General features: G+C 40.8%; 1 protein-coding gene across 50 annotated transcripts in view; it reads right to left on the bottom strand.

The window, feature by feature from the left end:
- The window catches only part of Dscam1 (Down syndrome cell adhesion molecule 1), a 635,227-nt gene extending 615,744 nt beyond the window's left edge, over nucleotides 1–19,483 (bottom strand). For all 50 annotated transcript variants that reach the window (XM_076206304.1, XM_076207477.1, XM_076208806.1 and 47 more), the window contains exons 1-2: nucleotides 19,404–19,483; nucleotides 18,453–18,667 (exon numbers count right to left, since the gene is read on the bottom strand). In XM_076206304.1, coding sequence (XP_076062419.1) covers nucleotides 18,453–18,522 — 70 coding nt within the window. In that variant the 5' untranslated portion in view covers nucleotides 18,523–18,667; nucleotides 19,404–19,483. The remainder of the gene's footprint in view (nucleotides 1–18,452; nucleotides 18,668–19,403) is intronic.
- Nucleotides 19,484–19,524: the final 41 nt, after the last annotated feature.

Raw genomic sequence — 19,524 nt, 5'->3', positions numbered from 1 at the left:
GGCGATATGGGAAATCACCCTACAGTGCCGGGAAAGTGCGAAGACGGACCTCTGTCTGTCTCTCTCTCATATCTTCCACCCCCACACCTCCGGAACGGACCCCCCCCCCTTCCCGGACCTCAAACCGGCGCATTAGTATTCGAACGCTATGCCATCTTTATACCCCGTATATAACCGTGCATATATATGTGCCTGATCCCTTCCACTTTTTATCTGCGCAGATACGCACGCATGCACGCATATGCATGGAGAATGAGGAACATCCTATTTTCACGCGAATAAATGCGGCAAATTAAATTACATGCATGCATACTCGTACATACACTGACACACACACACACACGTTCATACATGCTATATATGTCTTGCATGAAAGACGAGACTAAGTGCAACTCACACAGAAAACCCAAAAGCTTGTTCTCACGTCCTTGGCGGATCATCCCCCGTCATGACAACAAAATATGATACGACACTAAAATAGATCGACAAATAAATAAAACAAGGAAAGAAGAGCAATATAATAGATAAAACAATAAACCACGACCAACACAGGTCACAGGTATTCCTACTGGATCATCGTAGACTCATCCTTCTTGCCCAGGATCCCCCATCGCTTTTATTTATCTTCATTAACAGTGAAAGGAGTATAACAAACCTCTATGAACCACTTCTGTAACAAGTGGTAATTCTACACTAGTGGCTTAATGTAGGTTCGAATCCTGCAATTCTCTCTGATTCCCAACTTTGACTACAGTTACCTGCCCTAACAGTCCAAGCGTATATGGTAAAGGCAACGTTTTCTACCCTATCTACTCAGCGCCTCCTGGTCTAGGCTCCTCAACCTCAACCACCTTCATTCCTCCGATCGCAAAAGGCCAACCACCCATTTGACACGGAGCGTGATAAAGCAATTAGCATTCTGTGTATGTTTTAACCAGTAACGGAAATGGGGGGTTGTATCGTACACCCAATTTTCAATTTCCATTTTGTTATTGTCTATGTTTAATTTCTGTACTTACAAAGACGCTTAATATCTCCGAACGCACATCCTGGATACAGCCTTAGTTTATGTCTACGTCCACTAAGCTCTCTCTCATGTTGTCACGTTAATGTCACTTTGCATCGACCTCTCTTCAACTATGTGACTCATTTTATTGATTTTCATCAGACCAAATGTCAGACGATTTCATTTTGCTCGAGGGGAACTATTGTACGCTAATGAATATATGATTATATAAATAATGAATAGAATTAATAATGGCAAGATTGCAGGCATGGTTGGCAAACGAAAATTTGTTTCAAAAGAGACGAACAAAAAAATAAAATAAACTATTCCATCATGTTCGGAGGGATAGTACCAAATGTATGTGATCATATAAATAATAAATAAAATGATGATAAGAGAGCATGTTTGGTTGACAAACGCTGAATTGTTTAAAAAAACATGATCGAAAAAAGAAACTAATTACTCAATACATGAGGCATACCAGCCTACGCAGGTCTGGAGTACACATAAAAGGAGAGGCAGTACAAAACAAGAAAAGGTTCATTGGTTGTTGTGATTCTGAGCCTACAATGCTTATCTCATGAAAATATGTGACCCTGGTGCTACAAGCTGAGAAGGAAAGAAGGGAGATGGCGGTATGAGAGAGAGAGAGAGAGAGAGAGAGAGAGAGAGAGAGAGAGAGAGAGAGAGAGAGAGAGCAAGATAGAGGGATATGGATATAAATTTCTATCAAACAAGAGAGGATGCTAGAAAAAAAATTACCTTGATATATTAAGCTCCGAACAAATGAAAATGACTGCGGGTAGAATCAGTATATAGGCTACTGAATTTCGAACGAATGAGCGTTCATCTTGGCACAGTTCCGTAACAAAATTGAAAATCAAATAAAAGAAATAAATAGATAAATAAATAAATAAATTACACATATGATCTGGCAACCGCCTACAGATATTATCTGTGGGCCACTGACATCTATTAAGAAACTAAAAGGTTAAAAAAAAAGATGCATAACTTCACCGTATCATGTAACCCAGCCAAGTACACATTTCACGCCTTAATTATCGTCATCTTCCAATCAGTCTTATCATAATGACACATCATACTCTAAATAACAGAATGCACATTCACTGCGGGTGCTGGGTAGACTCAAACATAACTATGGAAAACAAATCTGACTCAAACATAACTATGGAAAAAAATCTATTGAAAAAGATATGTGTATCGATATTACGTACTCTAATTTAAAAGTAGTTTCTGTGCATGAGAACATTAACAAATCACGGACAGAAGCTGCTCTGCCACTCCTCCAGTCCCGGGGATCTTTGGCAAACTCCCAGACAAACACTCGGCCCATTCCCCCATCGTCTCCAGCCAGATGTTCCGATAAATAAAAGGATAGCATTTCAGGCCTCGACTGCTCACATGCAGCATCGTCGACTCGACTATAATTCCCGTCCACAAGTCGCCGAAATCACAAACTCGATAATTTAATCGTAGAATTTAACCCCCTTCCTTCCTATACATCCTTTTTAACTCCCTACTCTTGTGAACTGATACATAAACTTGGTTTCGATGCACGATTGGAAGAGCTAAGCTGAGTAACGCCAATTTCACGGAACAAAATTTTGGCGGGAAAACTGCCACAAGCCATGCGAACCACTACAAAGTGAATTGTGTTTGGGACCAAGCGATGTAATAAGCAACTCACAATTCCGATTAACCTGTCTGGACTTCAACTGATATAGCGGTTGGGGAGTTCTAAAGCAGTGAGGGTGGTGCGGAATAATACCCTTCCAATTCTCCAGACCCTCAATTTGTCAGCAAGTTCTTCATTTTTTTCTTAAACTATATCTACTCATAAATTTTACACACGCGCGCACACTCACACGTACACACACAATATAATCTATGCATACATACTGAACCCCGTCACGAAGTAATGAGAAATAAATCAAAACAGTATCGTTCGTCTTCTTTAACCCCATCAAAAGCACGTACAACATTCATTACCCAATGAATTCATACCTATTTTTACATACTTTGCAATGGACATACAAACAAATCCAGACAATCACAAATAGGCATTTATCAATGCAAATGTAAATTCCTCTGATGGGCGCCTGGGGCAGGTAAATATTTCCCATACCACACATTACATTATTTTTAAGAGAATCTGGAACATGTTGGAATCATTAAATGGCAACAGCTCCAGGCTACAGCTATTGCCACACGAGTCTCTCCTTTCACCTCCTCTTATGGTGTACTATTTAGTTATTTTTCAATAAAAACTACATTTCATAAATAAAACCTCACCACTGTAGTACCAGCTAGAGGTAATAATTGCAACTATATACAAGCTTGACAATGGCAGTAACTATAAGCCACATACATGACCTGCAACACGATCTCATGTGACGTATTGGGGAACGGTACGTGGCCTACGTGACGACCGAATCAAACACGCAACATCATCAACAGTCGGCTATGAAGTGGTAGTCCGCGCGAGCCATGCAACCCACCCACCTAGCAAGCTTGGGATGCAGCACAACCAAATTGAGAGGAAGGTACGAGGGAGCTGACTACCATATACGGCTTCTTAGGTTTTCAACCAATTGTGATTATTCTACCATGGCTGACTGTAGATCTCTTGACCTCCGTCCTTGCCAAACACTTCTACCTACTCGTACTCCATCTACAAATAATGAATTATGAAACTACAAGAGAATGCGGAACAACGAAATGAATGGTTATCAACAAGTCTTGGTACTATAAACAATAAATACAAAAATGCCCAAAACACTAAAAGATCATGCTTTCATCTACACTAACTATAAAATAGTGTTTCGACAGTATACCCAATTAATGAAAGAAATATTTAAAGATGACGGTTGAACTAACCCGTTCCTAAATCTTGTTATGGTAATGTCTACCAACACTCGTTGACCATGGCTGCACTTATAAGGTATCAGATTGTGAAGAGTTTGTTTTTACCAGTACATTGTATGTGCACCATCAGGCGGAAGCTGAGTAGGACTTCATGTCATAATCTGGAGCCTCACGCTTGTGGCCATCACATCCTCTCATGTACTTCACTATAACATCAGTCAATCCTGGTAGGATGACAAACGCACGCACACGGTTCCTCAAAGCGTATATTCGACCACACGTCACTAACACCCAGTACAATTTCTCGGACCCGGCTGGAAAAGTGAAGCAGTAATAATCTTAGACGAAAAGCCCATTATCAACGTCTCCCAATTGCCATGCTTTCTCCACATGCCATAACACGGACGCATGCAGGACCCTTCCTCCCTCCCCAACTCCCCGCCAACTCTTACCGGTCCAAACCTCAGCCTTCATGCTGGGCAAGTTGAATAACTCGGAGGGAAGAACAGCCAGAAATGTTGCTAAACGTTTAGGATCAATGGGAAGTCTCATTTGCACTTGCAACCTGCAGCCTGCGGAGCGAAACATTAAGAACAACAGGCCAAATCTTATGAAAATAAGCCCGTAGAGTTTCGTTCAGATCAATGACTTTGGGGAAATGGCCACGATTCTACTTTTATTCGTACTGCTACCCCAGATTGGCCTAAAATATTCTTTGGCCACTTCCGTGAACATTTCACTACAGTACTCAGGGGTAAAAGAATCTGTATATTGGTTCAAATATGGCAACTTGTATGTACCTTAGTGCGCGAGGAGAGATGGGGGACGACTTCAAGAAATATTGCGACATGTGGCAACTACTCGCTTGCTTCCACAATTCACCAAATGTTCTCTGTTGCTCTCGAATTTCCACGTTGTAACAAAAACACAATCACGCAAATATCAACCTAACTACGTCGTCTTTTACTGCAACAGTATATCCTTAGAAAAGAAACATGAAAAGCGACGACGAAAAAACGCGCTGTGCCCAGGATGAAACGTTCAAGGATGTCGTAAGACAATTTTTGTCTGCATACGTTTACACACACACAGCCCTTAGAAGCGCATGCATTGAAACACCCCCGTACTTGCACAAACACGCGCACATACGTAACAGCACACACGCATACTTATCACACGAATGTATATGAGTCATCTATGTCAACAGACAACCTGCCACATTTATAAAGTACACCAACACCCCTCAACACACACACATTTCCGGGACCATAATATCGATTGTTGTAGCCTACTGTGTAGCACACCTCTCCATCCCCAAGCTTGACATGACTCACACGGCGAAATTTCCAAAACATGACCTTTCGATGATGCACTCTTTCAGTATTCATTTGTTCCTGCGGAAGAAGAGGCGATGACTGCGACAAGGCGTACATTCATATCCGGTTTCTTTTACATTTGCTTTCATTTTCGTTGAACCGATAACCGTGCCATCGTTTGCCACGACCTCAACCGACCCCCCCACACACACACCCTTAAGCGAGAACAGCCATGCTCCCCATCCTCCATCAAAGATCTTAAAGTGGAACAAACCAACTGGAAACTTATCTAACCTAAATTAACCAAACACGTATAACCCATTTGCACATTATCAACAGCTTATATCGGGTTAAGTTAGATTACGTTTGGTTACCAACTTTGTATGAATGAAGATATTCAAGTAGAAATTATTTAAGTGGAAAAACCTTCACACGATCCCTAAGCATGCTTAAGCACACCATTACTTTCTTTTCTGTTCACACTGCAAGCAGTCCTGCACATTCCCTAGTACGTTACATTCTAGCTGTTGTCAGATGATTTTATTCAGACGAAGTAAATCCCGTTGCAAGGCCAATAGATTGAACCTAGTTCGATTTACCCTTTCAAGCTATTCATTTGTATTCTCGTTCTGGCTGGCGCAACGCGATTCTATTCAGCCTCAAAGCGGAAGAGTCGAAGTTGGTAGGCGAAACACAATCATGCTTTCACATTAACCTTTCCATCAATACGCAACCTCCGCCAAATTAGAATAAAAATCTATAATATACCAGAGTGCGATCCACACCATATGTGTACGTTAAAAAAAAAAAAAAAAAAAAAAAAAAAAAATCACATCCTGGTCGGTTCCCCGAAGCGGCAAATGACTCCTGCTGGTACCAGAAATTACGTTTTCATTTATTTTACCTTTCCTGTGGAAAACAAATGCACATGCCAGTATAATGACTTGCATTTTGTGTTAAATAATGTTCTTGCTGCAATGCAATCCATACCAATGAAGTAGTAAAATTTAGCTTGATTTGTAATAAGGGAAGGCAGACCAATAAACATGCCAGGATCGATTTTTTTTATGAAATGATAACTTTGCTTACGATGAATATTGCATTTTTTTCAATGCCGTTGTTTAAGAATAGATTTTTGTTTCCTACCTCAATGTCATCGAATTGGTTACTGACTATTCATATTTTGTGCAACAAAAACTATCCTGACTGCTATAGAAGCAAAGTTAACAAATAAAATAAACAAAATAAATATAATAATAATGATAATAATAATAAATAAGAAAATTATAATAAAATAAATCAATAAAATGAAATAAAAACGAAAAGAAGTCTCGGTCGCATCTCAAGCGAACAAATACGAAGTATTTAGAAACACCAGAACCTGTCCGTTGGGATGGTAACGTTGTGGCGGGACAGCGGAATGGCCCCATCATAACGAAAGACCCAATAAGGAGTATTGACTACGTAAATTTCATGCAGTCGATATTTTAGTGACTTAACTGGCACCCCTACGGACCAGAGTCACTCAGGATCTTTTTTCATGAGTGGGGAGGTTCACAGCACAGAGGAATGATGACCACTAACTCTTCTTCCCTTATTTCGCCAACTTCAAACATCGCCTTTACCTTTTCTAAAACTCCAGCATTGTCAAGGATAGAAGTACTGGTTATCTCAGACGAAGAAGAAAAAAACGAGGAGGAGGGGGCAGTAAAGATGGACGTTATGAGGGAGGGAGGGGGAGAGGAAGGGAGTGGGTTAAGAGGGGGATGCAGCAGTGAACTGCATACAGATAAAATGCTTAAAGGAACTGACAACTAAGAAGATATGGCGAAGGAGACAGGTAACTGACAGTCAACGTTGTGTATAGCTACCAGATGTGCAAGACATTTTCTAAAGGGCATGAATTAAGGTTTTAAACGTTTACTATATACATAAATGGATTTAAAAGCTACCTATTAGGATAATAACTATTTTGTTAACTTTAATGGTAACCGACTGGTTTTCATTAACCAAAACCAACGACGATCCGCAAACAAGACAACGAATATAATGACAAGAAAAAAAAATCGTTAAATTAGCTTTTTTATGTTACGGTCAACGATTTTCGGCTTCTGAGAGGCACTTCGCCTTTACTGGATTAAATATGTCTGGACATAAAAACATGTGACTGGCCACAAGGCCATGATTATCCTCCCCCTCCGACTCCCCTCCCTACCTCCTTTCCATCCGATCTCACTACACAAGGGTTTTTCACCTGTCTCATCAAGTACCCCAAACTTATGCATTGCTGTTTCATAACTCCCAGAAGGCAACTTCATCACGGAACAGAATCGTCATGCATCCCCTAACTACCACTATTTATCGTCATGTGACCTCACCCATAAAACACCTCAGCCCCTGAAGGGTTTGCGGACACCAAAACGAAAAACTACGGAAGTCTATAAGAAGTCCACAGACCCCAGGTTAGAAAACCACACTATATAGAGTCTGTCGGGACATCTTGGGAGAGACCGCGGTCGCTATCCCCTTCCAACCCGGACCATCCCAACCAAACCAGCAATCGCCTGCACCCGTCCCAATAACACAAAAGGGATACAATGGAGGCGCACAAGATCTCCTGCAGAAGGGAGTAACATGAGCTCAACGCTTAACCAAAGGAGTAACATCTGGGGAAGTCAATAACAGGCAGACGGTGTCAAGGTATATCAATATCTTCGTATACATGGAATCAAAGAGCTAAAAATGTATGTGTATGCGCGCATGCATGCGTGTAGAAAGAGAAACAAAAATATTTGTATTTCGCCACCGATAACTAGCGCTTCTATCCTTGGGGACAACATCAAAGGGATAACATAAAGTATATGTGATCCGCATTCTTCATCGGATGAAGATAATTTTCCCACCTTAAAAGACTGCTGCGTGACTCTGGTCCGTACGGGTATCGCTAAAATCCTTAAACATCGACCACATAGAGAGAGAGAGAGAGAGAGAGAGAGAGAGAGAGAACGAACCCAAGGACCCTATATGACCTAAGGTCTGTTACTATTGTCTGGTCCCTTTGACACAAAGGAAGGTGGGGTGGGTAGGGGGAAGGTAGTGGATTGTACAGTTCAGCACCTGGAACAACACACACACACTATCTTATCTTTCTACATCAAACAGACACATACCGATACTCAATACTTCACCGGAAGTATACCAGGTATTCTTGCATATGCTTTGATTCGGATTGTCGCTAGATGATTCTTTTCTAATGTGAAAAATATCCTCTCAGAGCCCGCTAAACGAGTAAACGGTTAAACAAATTAGGTTCAACCATTCACCCAAAACCACATACTGTTTAACCTACTTTTTAATGTTATCATGTGATCTAAATAAATTTAATTTGCTTTCAACCTGTAATGAGTTAAACTCACTCAACCTCACGGCCCCAGTTGTCCTCACGACGCGTAACCTTTCTCCCGCGCTCAAAGAAGACACGTGAGCCATTTCTGAGCTTCACGTGATCCCAAGAGACGGTAGTCAGCCACCACGTGATGTGGTTAACCACACCGTGTGACATCCCTGTCGAAGAAAAACAAACACGTGGATCGACAGACTACGTCAGTCTATTGTAGGCCGGATGTGTGACTGTATTCACACAAAGTAATCATTTTTCCGTCGTACACAAGCGAAATCAAAAGCCTTGTCCCTCGGTAGAATGATACATTTACTTATTTCTCCCATGTTCTTCTTTCCTTTATTTATTCATTTGTTTATTTACTCATTTATCAATTTATCTATTTGTCTATCTATATATTCTTATTCTTTTGTTAATTTACTTTTTTTGCGGAAAAGATATGAACTCAACATATAGCGGCAATAACCAGTCGTACCAACCGTTCCACTACACCCAATCAGGAATACTAAGTTTCACTTTGATAGGAAAGAACAATTCTTCTCGTTAATTTGAAGATGGCTTCAGCACACTTCAGAGCCATCCCTCGTGTTTGCCCTCAGGAGTTGAAATAACTAGTTTGTATGTGAACAGCAAACAATAAATCAAGGAAGTATCCAATGATTATAACTGCCATGCTGACAAGGTGTCGTTAATTTGGTTTTCTTTAACTGATTTCCTGCCTACGTCTTTGAGTGTGTGTGTGTGTGTGTATTTACCTAGTTGTATTTTACGGAACGGGAGCTATGCTATGTGTATGTGTGTGTGTGTGTGCGAGCGCGAGAGAGAGAGACAGAAAGAGCATAAGGGCCAGCCCGGGGAAGATCCCAGGGTATTGCGAAAAGAAACTCACCCATTCTTCCCACAAATATTAAACACACCAATCATAAAACAGAGACCCACATACCTCAGGATAAGACGAGCCGAGAACTATAACCCCTGGACTAAGGCAACTCCCCACTACTCAAGACACACATAATATATAGTGTATCCTATATATAGATAGATAAGCCAAAATGGGCCACAGACAGACCCTGTTGCTACGGGGAATGGGAGAGGGAGAGGTTATGCGTGGGAACAGGGAATGTGATTGTGGGAAAACTTACACGTCACACTCGGCTCCTATTCAAAAGACTTTCACTTTACATCTTTAGCTCGGCTCTGTGACTCGTTTCTTATGCTTGTCGAGCATGAACAAAAAAAGCAAAAATGTGCACATGTATACGCAAACTCAAAGATAAAAATGAAGTACCCCCCCAAAAAAGGGGACAAATCAAGTAGAAACACAAATAAAATATAAATAAGTATAACACACACACATATATATACATATATATATATATTGTAGTATAAAGTGGAGACAGATGAGTAAGAGAATATTCACTCCTGCATCATCCTGCGTCCCCTTGCCACCTTCCACTCATACATATATATATATATATATATATATATATATATGTATATATATATATATGTGTGTATGTGTGTCTGTGTGTATGCAATAAAAACACTAGGAAAGTGTGTTTTATAAATGCAAGGTAAGCACTTTAGAAAATAAACAAATATTACTGAAGATGTAATATTCGAAAGCGCTCTGCTCCGTTTGTTTATTTTCTAAAGTGGTTACCTTGCCCATATATATATATATATATATATATATATATATATATATATATATATATACTCTGACACATTGCACCCTTCACAAAAACGGTTATTCAACTACCTCCCTCCCGTGGATATTCTATCTCCACCTCCCCTCATCCCTCCACACAACTCTGCTCCAGAAACCCATTACAGAACCCAGAATCCGATCCCTCGTTAGTTTTTAACCCTCATTTTTGAACTCGATACTCTTATAGAAGCGAGGGAAGGGGGAGAGGAGGAAGGGGGGGGGGGCTGTGGTTGCGTGAAGGTTAGCAATCCTGACCTCCTGAGCACAGACCAACGTGAAAGTATACTTATCTCTCCTGTTCTATGTAGTTACTACAGTGATTGGTATTGGGACTCGAACCCTTGACTGCGTCGTTTTGTCGTTAAGCAATGGCGTTACCACCACGGTACGACGGACATAAAATGAATGTTTCGAAACATTCCTTATCTGGTGATAAAACGACGCATATTCAAGGGTTCGAGTCCCTGTTTAATCAAACTGTCGAAACTTGACACAGTTGTTGGCATCTTCTAAGGATGGGGATGTGAGCAGCGTAACCCAAACTTGTATATCTACGACGTAACGACGACTGCTTTATGACATCTTAGAGTTACACATATCGCAAATATCTGACGCAAACAAGTCTACTACAGCTTCGCACCGTTGTGCTTTAAAAGTGAAACCACGTGTACCTCCTTGTGACGGAACTGTATAATAAGATGGACGTCGGAATAAATCATCTCCCCAATGCCAATCATCTTCAAACCCTATCAACATCATCGACTTCATCAGGAGGTGCAGTCCCGAAGGGATGGTACTTGATCTTCTAACTGAAGTCAAGATCCGTCTAATATTCTATTTTTTTCCATTTCTTTTATAAGGTGAACAGACGACTTCTTACTGCTCCCTCCTTTTTCCTCATAACAGACGGTGACACACACTCAAGACACTTCCCGGAGAGGTCTATGGGAGGGCCCAGTGGACCAATGTTGAGAGAGAGAGAGAGAGAGGGGGGGGGGGCGGCTAAAGCCCGTCAAATATCACAATGTAAACTCACAATCATGTCCCTCACACCCACAACGCATAATACATATGTATGGAGCATAGCTTCCAGTTTGCAAAACTTACACCACATTCAAGAGTAACATTCACCCTTCCTGTTCCTCTTCCTCCTACAATTGTGTATCCGCTGTATCCCTCACATCAGACGATATGATTCAAGGTACATACATACCGTATAGACATACGCAAAGCCTTTCCCCGCTTAGAAGGGGGTGGCCGAGTCAAAGCATACACCCGTCTTACACCCATCCCACACACCCTACGAGTATTCGTCGCCTCTCTCATCTTAGCACCTTAGGCTCAAAGGTATTCCCCGTTCTCCCGCCACATCGCTCAAGTCATGACAGCCGAATCTGGTTTACCCCCCCCCTTCACTCTTAATCTATTCACTAACTACGACTTCTACATACTCTGGGAGCCCAAGTACACAGGGCAAAGGTGACGATCTTGGTCGAAGGTGAGCGTATACCCTGTACTACTCGACCCGAAAAAAACGGTAACACAAAAGTGTGTGTGTGTGTTCTTATGCTCTTATGTGTGCGTTCAGCCTCTCTTTGCTTCATAAATAAGATTTGGAGACATTTTAGTTGCTGTTCTCTGAATTTAATATACCTTCTTTGTATATATATACATTTTTTGCATGGCGACTTACGCCACTGCATCATACAGTCAAGGGCAAGTCAGGTTTTCGATAACCTTTTTCTTATCGTTTGTCTATATAGTGGAGCTACCTTATGTTCTTCAATAGATTATATCGAGTTCACGAATAAGACCTTTTTTCAATAAATATCCCAGTGCGAACGACCACTAAAGTCATGGTTGTAGAGATGAAATTTATTAACAAAATATGGATAGACAAATAAAACCTGAGTATGAGTGGAGAGAGAGAGAGAGAGAGAGCAGCTCCTTGAATCCACTGTACTGTACAGAGAATACGCCTGACTTGACATGCAGATCCACGGCCCTGAGGACACGTACACACGCACACACACACACACACGAATGTGGTCACATTTCTGTACATTACAATTAAGCACACGCACGCTGGGAACACTATAATCTAAAATAAACTAGTACTTATTCTAGATTAATGTAAAAATCGAATCATTACTGCAACATTTGTTGATTTAAATATGTACATTTAATTTAGCCTCCATAAATACGCATAGTTCTCGCATTAGCTTTGTCCTAGTTTACGAGTCAGTGCATCTTTTCCAACGGACAAGAGCACTTGGGGTTGTGTATCTAACCACCCTGAGAACGAAAACAACCCTGAGAAGTGAGGTCCCACGCCATCCCATACCTCCATTTCCAATCTTGACAATCCTATCGTGAACCAAAGGCCCATCTCAGATCACCCGAGATGGTCAGAGCGAAAGACCCAAACCCAAGCCGCTCTGGGAGTGCGAGAAGTCTCAAGTAACATTTGGCTAAAATCTTTTACATCCCCACACCTCCTCCCCAAGCCATATAGACAATATCCAAGCACTGCCTTATCTATTTCCACTTGTCGGTAATTTGTACAAATATTTCTTTGGTTACTGTACTTCTAAAACTTGGCTCCAGTTTGCACATACATGCATTTATAATATTTTTTTCAAAACACGGATGTTATAATCCCAAACAGGCGATGTTGCTCATTAACCCCCGCAAATATCTTAGAAACCATTGCCCTGGATGCAAGACAATCTTATAACTAAAACTAGTAAAATTACATTTCGCCGTAAACATCACATCCTTGTCCATCGTGGGTGGCCAGTGATGCTTCTAAATCTTGCATAAAAACGAACTTCGCAGCTCTAGTCATAACATTAGAAAAGAGATTATCGTAAGAGATTCATGATGATATTAAAAAAAACAGAGAGAGAGAGAGAGACTAGACTATGACGCAGATTGTGCACGAAGCGACAAAAATGGAGCATCAAATAGCGTGAAATAATGAAAACAAATTCATATTAAATAACAAGCGTGAATATTATAGACTAAAGACGCCTGTGGCAGGAGCAAGTATTACAAAAGTATACAAAATACTGGATGGACTAACTAGCAACAAGAAGGCGGCTTTACCAGAAGGCTACTCTAATGAAATACTAGCGAATGTTTGTTAACTTGTCCGACAATAAAATTAAGAACATTGTGTAAAGTTGTAGAAAAGATGATTTCCGTATAATAAATAGATTGATAAGTGTTTCTGGACTAAATTTATGATTTTTAAACAAACTGACAAAACCATCGTGAAATCCATTGTGAGCAGAATGAAATCAACTTATTGTGAAAATTACCCAGTGCCTATATCGGAAATAATAAATTGTGAAATTTTTGAAGATATATTGCAAGTGTTTTGGAGTGTAGGTTGTGGTACACTACATTTAGAATTGGTGGTGAAACTCAGGCAGAGTTCTGGGCTTTAATTCTCCAAGCCCCCAGCAAAGCTCGGAGGATTGCCAGAAACATGTTTTATATACAAATTTACAAAGATTGTCAATCATGGAATAAGGAGGCTGTTGCTGTATGAAGAATATTTGGAAAGTTGGGTCGCCGGTTGAGGCGTCGGCTGATGCAGGTGGCGGATCCAAGATACAGCTGGGGGCCATTGTTCAAAGTAGAGGTCTTGACCTGAGAAGCCGAGAATCTATTGTTGTCAAGAAAACTAGGTGAGCTTGGTCACTGAACAATGGATGTCCATAGGAAGAATTTAAGCTTTGTCGAAACTACGAACTTGTAGCATATGTGTGCATGCGCGCGTGTGCACGCTAGGCATCGAAGGGAGACACAACTACATTGAATATAGAGATGATAACAGGTATATAAAAACGAAAACCCTTTCCGAGCGATGAAAAGCTACTGTGAAACCCATAGTTAAAGTCAAATTAGACCCAGTGTTTAAATTCCTATAGACCTGTTTCAAACCTAACATTTCTATCTAGAATAATCGAAAGTGTGATTCTAGATCAGTCGATGGAACACTTGAACAAAGTAAACGTTTTACCGGATAATCAGTCTGCATATAAACTTCTTTACTCTACTGAAACTGCTTTATGTACGGTGACAAATTATCTACTTTTACTGTTGGATGAGGAAAACTGCGGTTTATTAATCCTGCTTTACTTGCATGCTGCTTTTGACACTGTTGCACATGTCTCATTAATTGAAGATTGTAAGACTATTGGTACTGAAAGTAATGCATTATCATATTTAGAGAACTATCTTGAAAATACAATATACTATGTACAGATCGGAAAAACCTTATCGGCCAAAAAGACATTATTGAGAGGAGTTCCCCATGGAAGTGTATTAGGTCCTATTTTGTTTTGTATCTATACTGACCTGTCACATTTGCTTAAAAATAAAATAATAATAATAATAATAATAATTTCAAACTATTCGCCGATGACACTCAATTTTACGTCCCTGAGTAATATAACGGAAACAGAAGGAAAATTTGATGATATCATGAGAGAAGTCAAGGTCTGGATGATTATGAAGCCATTTAAACCAAATGATGACAAAACAGTGCTTAACAGTTGGGAAGATAAATTATATAAGTAGTAAGATTAACAGGATACCATTTACGGACTACTGCTTTTATAAGGGAATATCTAGATCAGAAAACAATAACAATGCTTGTATATAATAATGTGCTTGTAAAGTTAGGCTATTGCAACTCCTTTATTACGGCATACCAAACTATCTTCTGAAGAGGTTACAAAATGTTATGAATAGGGCTGCAAGACTTATTAAGGGCTTGTCTTGGCAACCAAGAATCACACCATCATTAATTTTGCAAAATGTGCTGCCTGAAGACATTAAAAGTGTAGTGACAACAAAACGATGTTTAAAAAGAAGCTAAAGATCCATCTGTTCACCGAGTGCTAAGACCCACACGAAAGGAGTATCGAGGAAAACTACAAATGTTAAAAAAAGAAGGAATAAGGCGTTACCCTGCGAACGCTACGACAGTATAGGAACGGGGCCCTAGAAATAAAAAATTCAAGTAATTATTACTAAAATTCTTGATGATGATTTGGTTTAACATCACAAACTTCCCCCTATCGGATGCTAGGCCGGTGCCCCATACAGCGGACTTTGTAGCGTGGAATTTAATTGACCTTGGTCCAACTTCGCCGGTGGCAGGGTTCGAACCGCCATCTCCTCGACCTTCGCCGCAAGTAACGAGGCCCTATCGTCAGACGATACAATCTAGCTGAGGGAAAATATCCTACTCCTCAATTGGTTTGATAAATTTCTATTAACTTATGACGCGGTCAAAAATACTTATTTTGGCAGTAGACTCAGGATTTCACTCAGCACTGGACTTTGAAACCTTCCAATAAACATTTAGCAAAAATACTAGAGTTGTAACATTCAACACTGAAGCAAAGTTTCAAATGGAACTCGCACGCCAATAACAAAAAATACGACAGAAACATGTTCGAATGACACTGGGATATCGTACATCTGGCAACTACAGTTCTCAACCGTCCAGCATGGCGATACGCTACACCGGCATCATAAACAAATTCAAATCTTAGGTATCCTAACACTGGTTTTATAAGTTGAAACCACTTTGTCCCTATACATATTTCCATTCTGCCCTTACAATTTCCAACACATACTGAACCTACTATATACACTTACTACTATTGGGCCTTACAAATTTTAGACGAATCGAAACAGCTAACACGGATAGGATAAAATGCAAAAATCTGAGAGAACGTGAGATTTTGAACAGCAACGCATAAACAAACGTGTTACTAAGTATAGAACCGACGAGGAATAAAACCCCAACCGAACAAATAAATGTGGCGCCCTCTGTCGAATTATGGTATGCGACATGGCTTTGAAGCAAGTTCTCATATCGTCCTATTCCTCGGGCGTTTTGAGGACAAACAAAATCAGCCCATGAAATCAACGGGGGAAAAACTAAAGCAAGGTCCTCCCCCACCCCAAAACCCTATGAGTGCGGGATATGTTATTCAAAATATTATATTATATATACATATATATATATATACATATATATATATATATATTTATTTGTATCTTATATTATTTGTTTTTGTTTTGTTATCATTTGTCGGTCTGATTTTCATTTATTATTAGTTATATGTCAATTTATTATTATTTACTATTTACCTGTTTGTTTATTATTTAACTATACCTATGCATTTATTTATGTATTTTATTTGTTATTTACATTATTATAGTTTTATTTATCATTTTATTATTAATATGAATTTTTTTCGCATCCGACCTAGATATGGATCAAAAGGTCTCCTGTCGGTATGCTCCGCCTTTGTAATCCTTTGTAAATATATATATATATATATATATTGAGTATATTAGTGGCTATATATTTGAGTATATTAGTGGCTGGAGTGAACAAAAATGTCTCTCGCTTTGGATAAGTTGGAGTATATTACTAAGCATCAACAATAGTGACCACGTAAGTCGCTGTCTTCATGTCTTGTATGTCGATTATCTTACCTTAACAAACAAGTCAATATGATGCTTACAAAATTACTTCACTTTATTAAAACATATGGTACTTCCGTGATAACGAAGCTTAGGCCATACTGAAGTGGACACATGAAAACACACATACTTTTATTTTCCATCTTTCTCATGTTTCCGAAAACATTCCCAAACCCTAATCATGAAACACATTTATTCCTAGTTGTAGTTTTGATATCACTGTCAATCTTCGATCTTAATAGAAACAAGATATGGACGGGAAGCACCTCCTCACTGATACCAAAAACATCAAACTCGAGGCATGGCACCGGTGTGTTCATTTCCTATCTCAGCTAGTAAGGGTCCAAAGTGGACTAGTTGGGGGGAGCCATGACTCACGCTGTGCACCCGATTGTGAATGAGTCCCACCAAACCCTGAGTGGGGACTGTTCTCCAGATCAGGGAGACAAGGAAGGCCCAAGCTGGCGCGGGTGCTGGGAGGTTCTGGCGGTTACAGTACCCGACTTGCCGCGCCTCTATGGTCGTTGGGTCTGCCCTTGAATACATCCACATGTCCCACTCGGGCAAGACTCTTTGTGGGTGTTGTATTTCGTCTCCCATAACCAGCGTTGGGAACAACATCGCGCCAAAGTGGTGCAGTCACAGAAGTAGTATATATAAAAATTATATCAGAACGGAAGGACAATGATATTATAAAACTGATCAATATTCACCTGTGAGTGGATTGGCTTCTCTTCGTAAACGAATGCTGTGTGACTCTTAAAATGATGGCAACATAAAACTTGTGCATGCAAAATCTCATATGGAGTTCTATCTTTGAGGTGTGTGTGTGTGTGTGTATGTGTGTGGTGTTCGTTTGTGTATGAGTGAGAGAGAGAGGAGGGGGAGTGAAACAATTGCCAATTCAACAAGACCTCTACTATTCTATTTTAACCACCAAACTGTTAACAACGTAGCAATGTCCGCCCAACCATTTCTGAGACTTCGACCCTAAGTACTTCCTAGCTCTTCCCCTCCCGGAGCACACAACCCCAATGTCCGAGTCTTTCACAAAATGCTCCCCTTCCTCCCCCTCCCCCGCCCCCGCCCCGAGCGCCAATAATCAATCCATCGTATCTCACGGCAGTGCTGGGCTGCAACTCACGATCTCCACACGGATCCCGGCCGGTGCCCCGTCCCACGTAGTTTGTGAGAGGCGAAAGTTGCTTCTCTCACGTTCTCACGTCAAAGTAAGAAACAGCTTACACTGACTCTCACCCAGGCGTGGGTACTCTAAAGGTTTACTATAAACTACCGTAGTCCTACACATGCTCTTACTTTATGCATATCCCACTTCTACAAATATTCATCTGCAGCTGCTCTCCTCCTCCCATGCTTACTGCCGCCCTCATCTGTGAGGGACTGAACTTCTATGGTGTATATACAACTGCTGTCACATACACAAATACAAAGCCCCCATGAAATAATGACATCTCGACATTCCTAGGAGCACTCTCGCCCATCCCCAGCATCCCTGGGGGAGTTCACCACTCCCCCCCACTCACCCCTAGACCCGCCCCTGGGGGATGGGGATCTTACGAGATCTATTTCACAACTCGAAGTCTTCGACCAACATACCTTGACTAGTGAAGAAGGCGACGACGATGGCGACGCTCAAGAGCGCCCCATGTCGCGGAATGGGCACCATGGTGGAAGTGGTGGTGGGCTTTAGCACACCATGCACCACTAAAACCAAGAAAAGGTGACGCTGGAAAGCGTGCACTAAGAGGTGACAGCGGTTCAGAGGTGGGTGATCTTCGGATCCACTAAATATTCACCACTTAATATTGACACTGAAAACCAATTTCACATTTACAGTTTCGACTTTTTTAATTTTTAATTTTAAGGAGGGGGACTCAATTTTTCATTCTTCGCACATGGCGACCTCGCTAATCCCCCCTCCGTGGGGAGAAGCACCACACTTTTCATCCTCCCCTCCTAATCCCCCACTCGGAGCAGGACTACCACCACGTGTGAAGCACTATTTCCACAAAACTGGGGGGGAGGGAGGTGCTTCGCCAGCACTAACACTAAACCAGCACTAACACGTGCACTAAACACAGCAAACACTAACGATCTACAACGCTTTACACTGACACTTTACATCCATTACATGTTTCTACTCTTTCGGAAAAAAATACACTGTACACATGCAAACCTCTCGCGCTTTCTATAGCTTTCAGAAATAGTCACAAACATTTCTCCTGCATGGGATACATGCATTCGAGCGCTTGCCTAACCGAGGCGTCACAGTAGCTCAAGAATACGATTATTCAAATAACGTGAAAATTACAATGACACAATGCAAAAGCCTACATAGGTTTGATGCATCGGTTAGACTAGCGCGCTCTGCCTACGCTATCCCAGCAAAAATATAATCTACCCTTTCTTGGGCCTTGTATTTAATATATTTACTTTCAAATGGATCAGCTATTAATACAGGATATTGCAATTCACACATCACACTATTCTTCAGACAAAGATGTGGCAAATAGTAGTGCAAACACTATAAAAGCACGGATTACACACGTAAACGATTGGGAACAACAGCCCAATGTTGAACGTTCACTGGCCAAGACCAGACTAATGAGCATCCACACGCCCTGTCGTCTGCTCTCACAACATAGGCTCGTACACTAGCCGGGACGCT

This window comes from Oratosquilla oratoria, chromosome 1 (assembly GCF_046742065.1).
Source record: "Oratosquilla oratoria isolate Oo_2021 chromosome 1, ASM4674206v1, whole genome shotgun sequence".
In the NCBI taxonomy this organism is placed as follows: Eukaryota; Metazoa; Arthropoda; class Malacostraca; order Stomatopoda; family Squillidae; genus Oratosquilla; species Oratosquilla oratoria.
The sequence above is the reverse complement of the archived record's forward strand: the minus strand, read 5'-3'. Positions and strand labels throughout refer to the sequence as shown.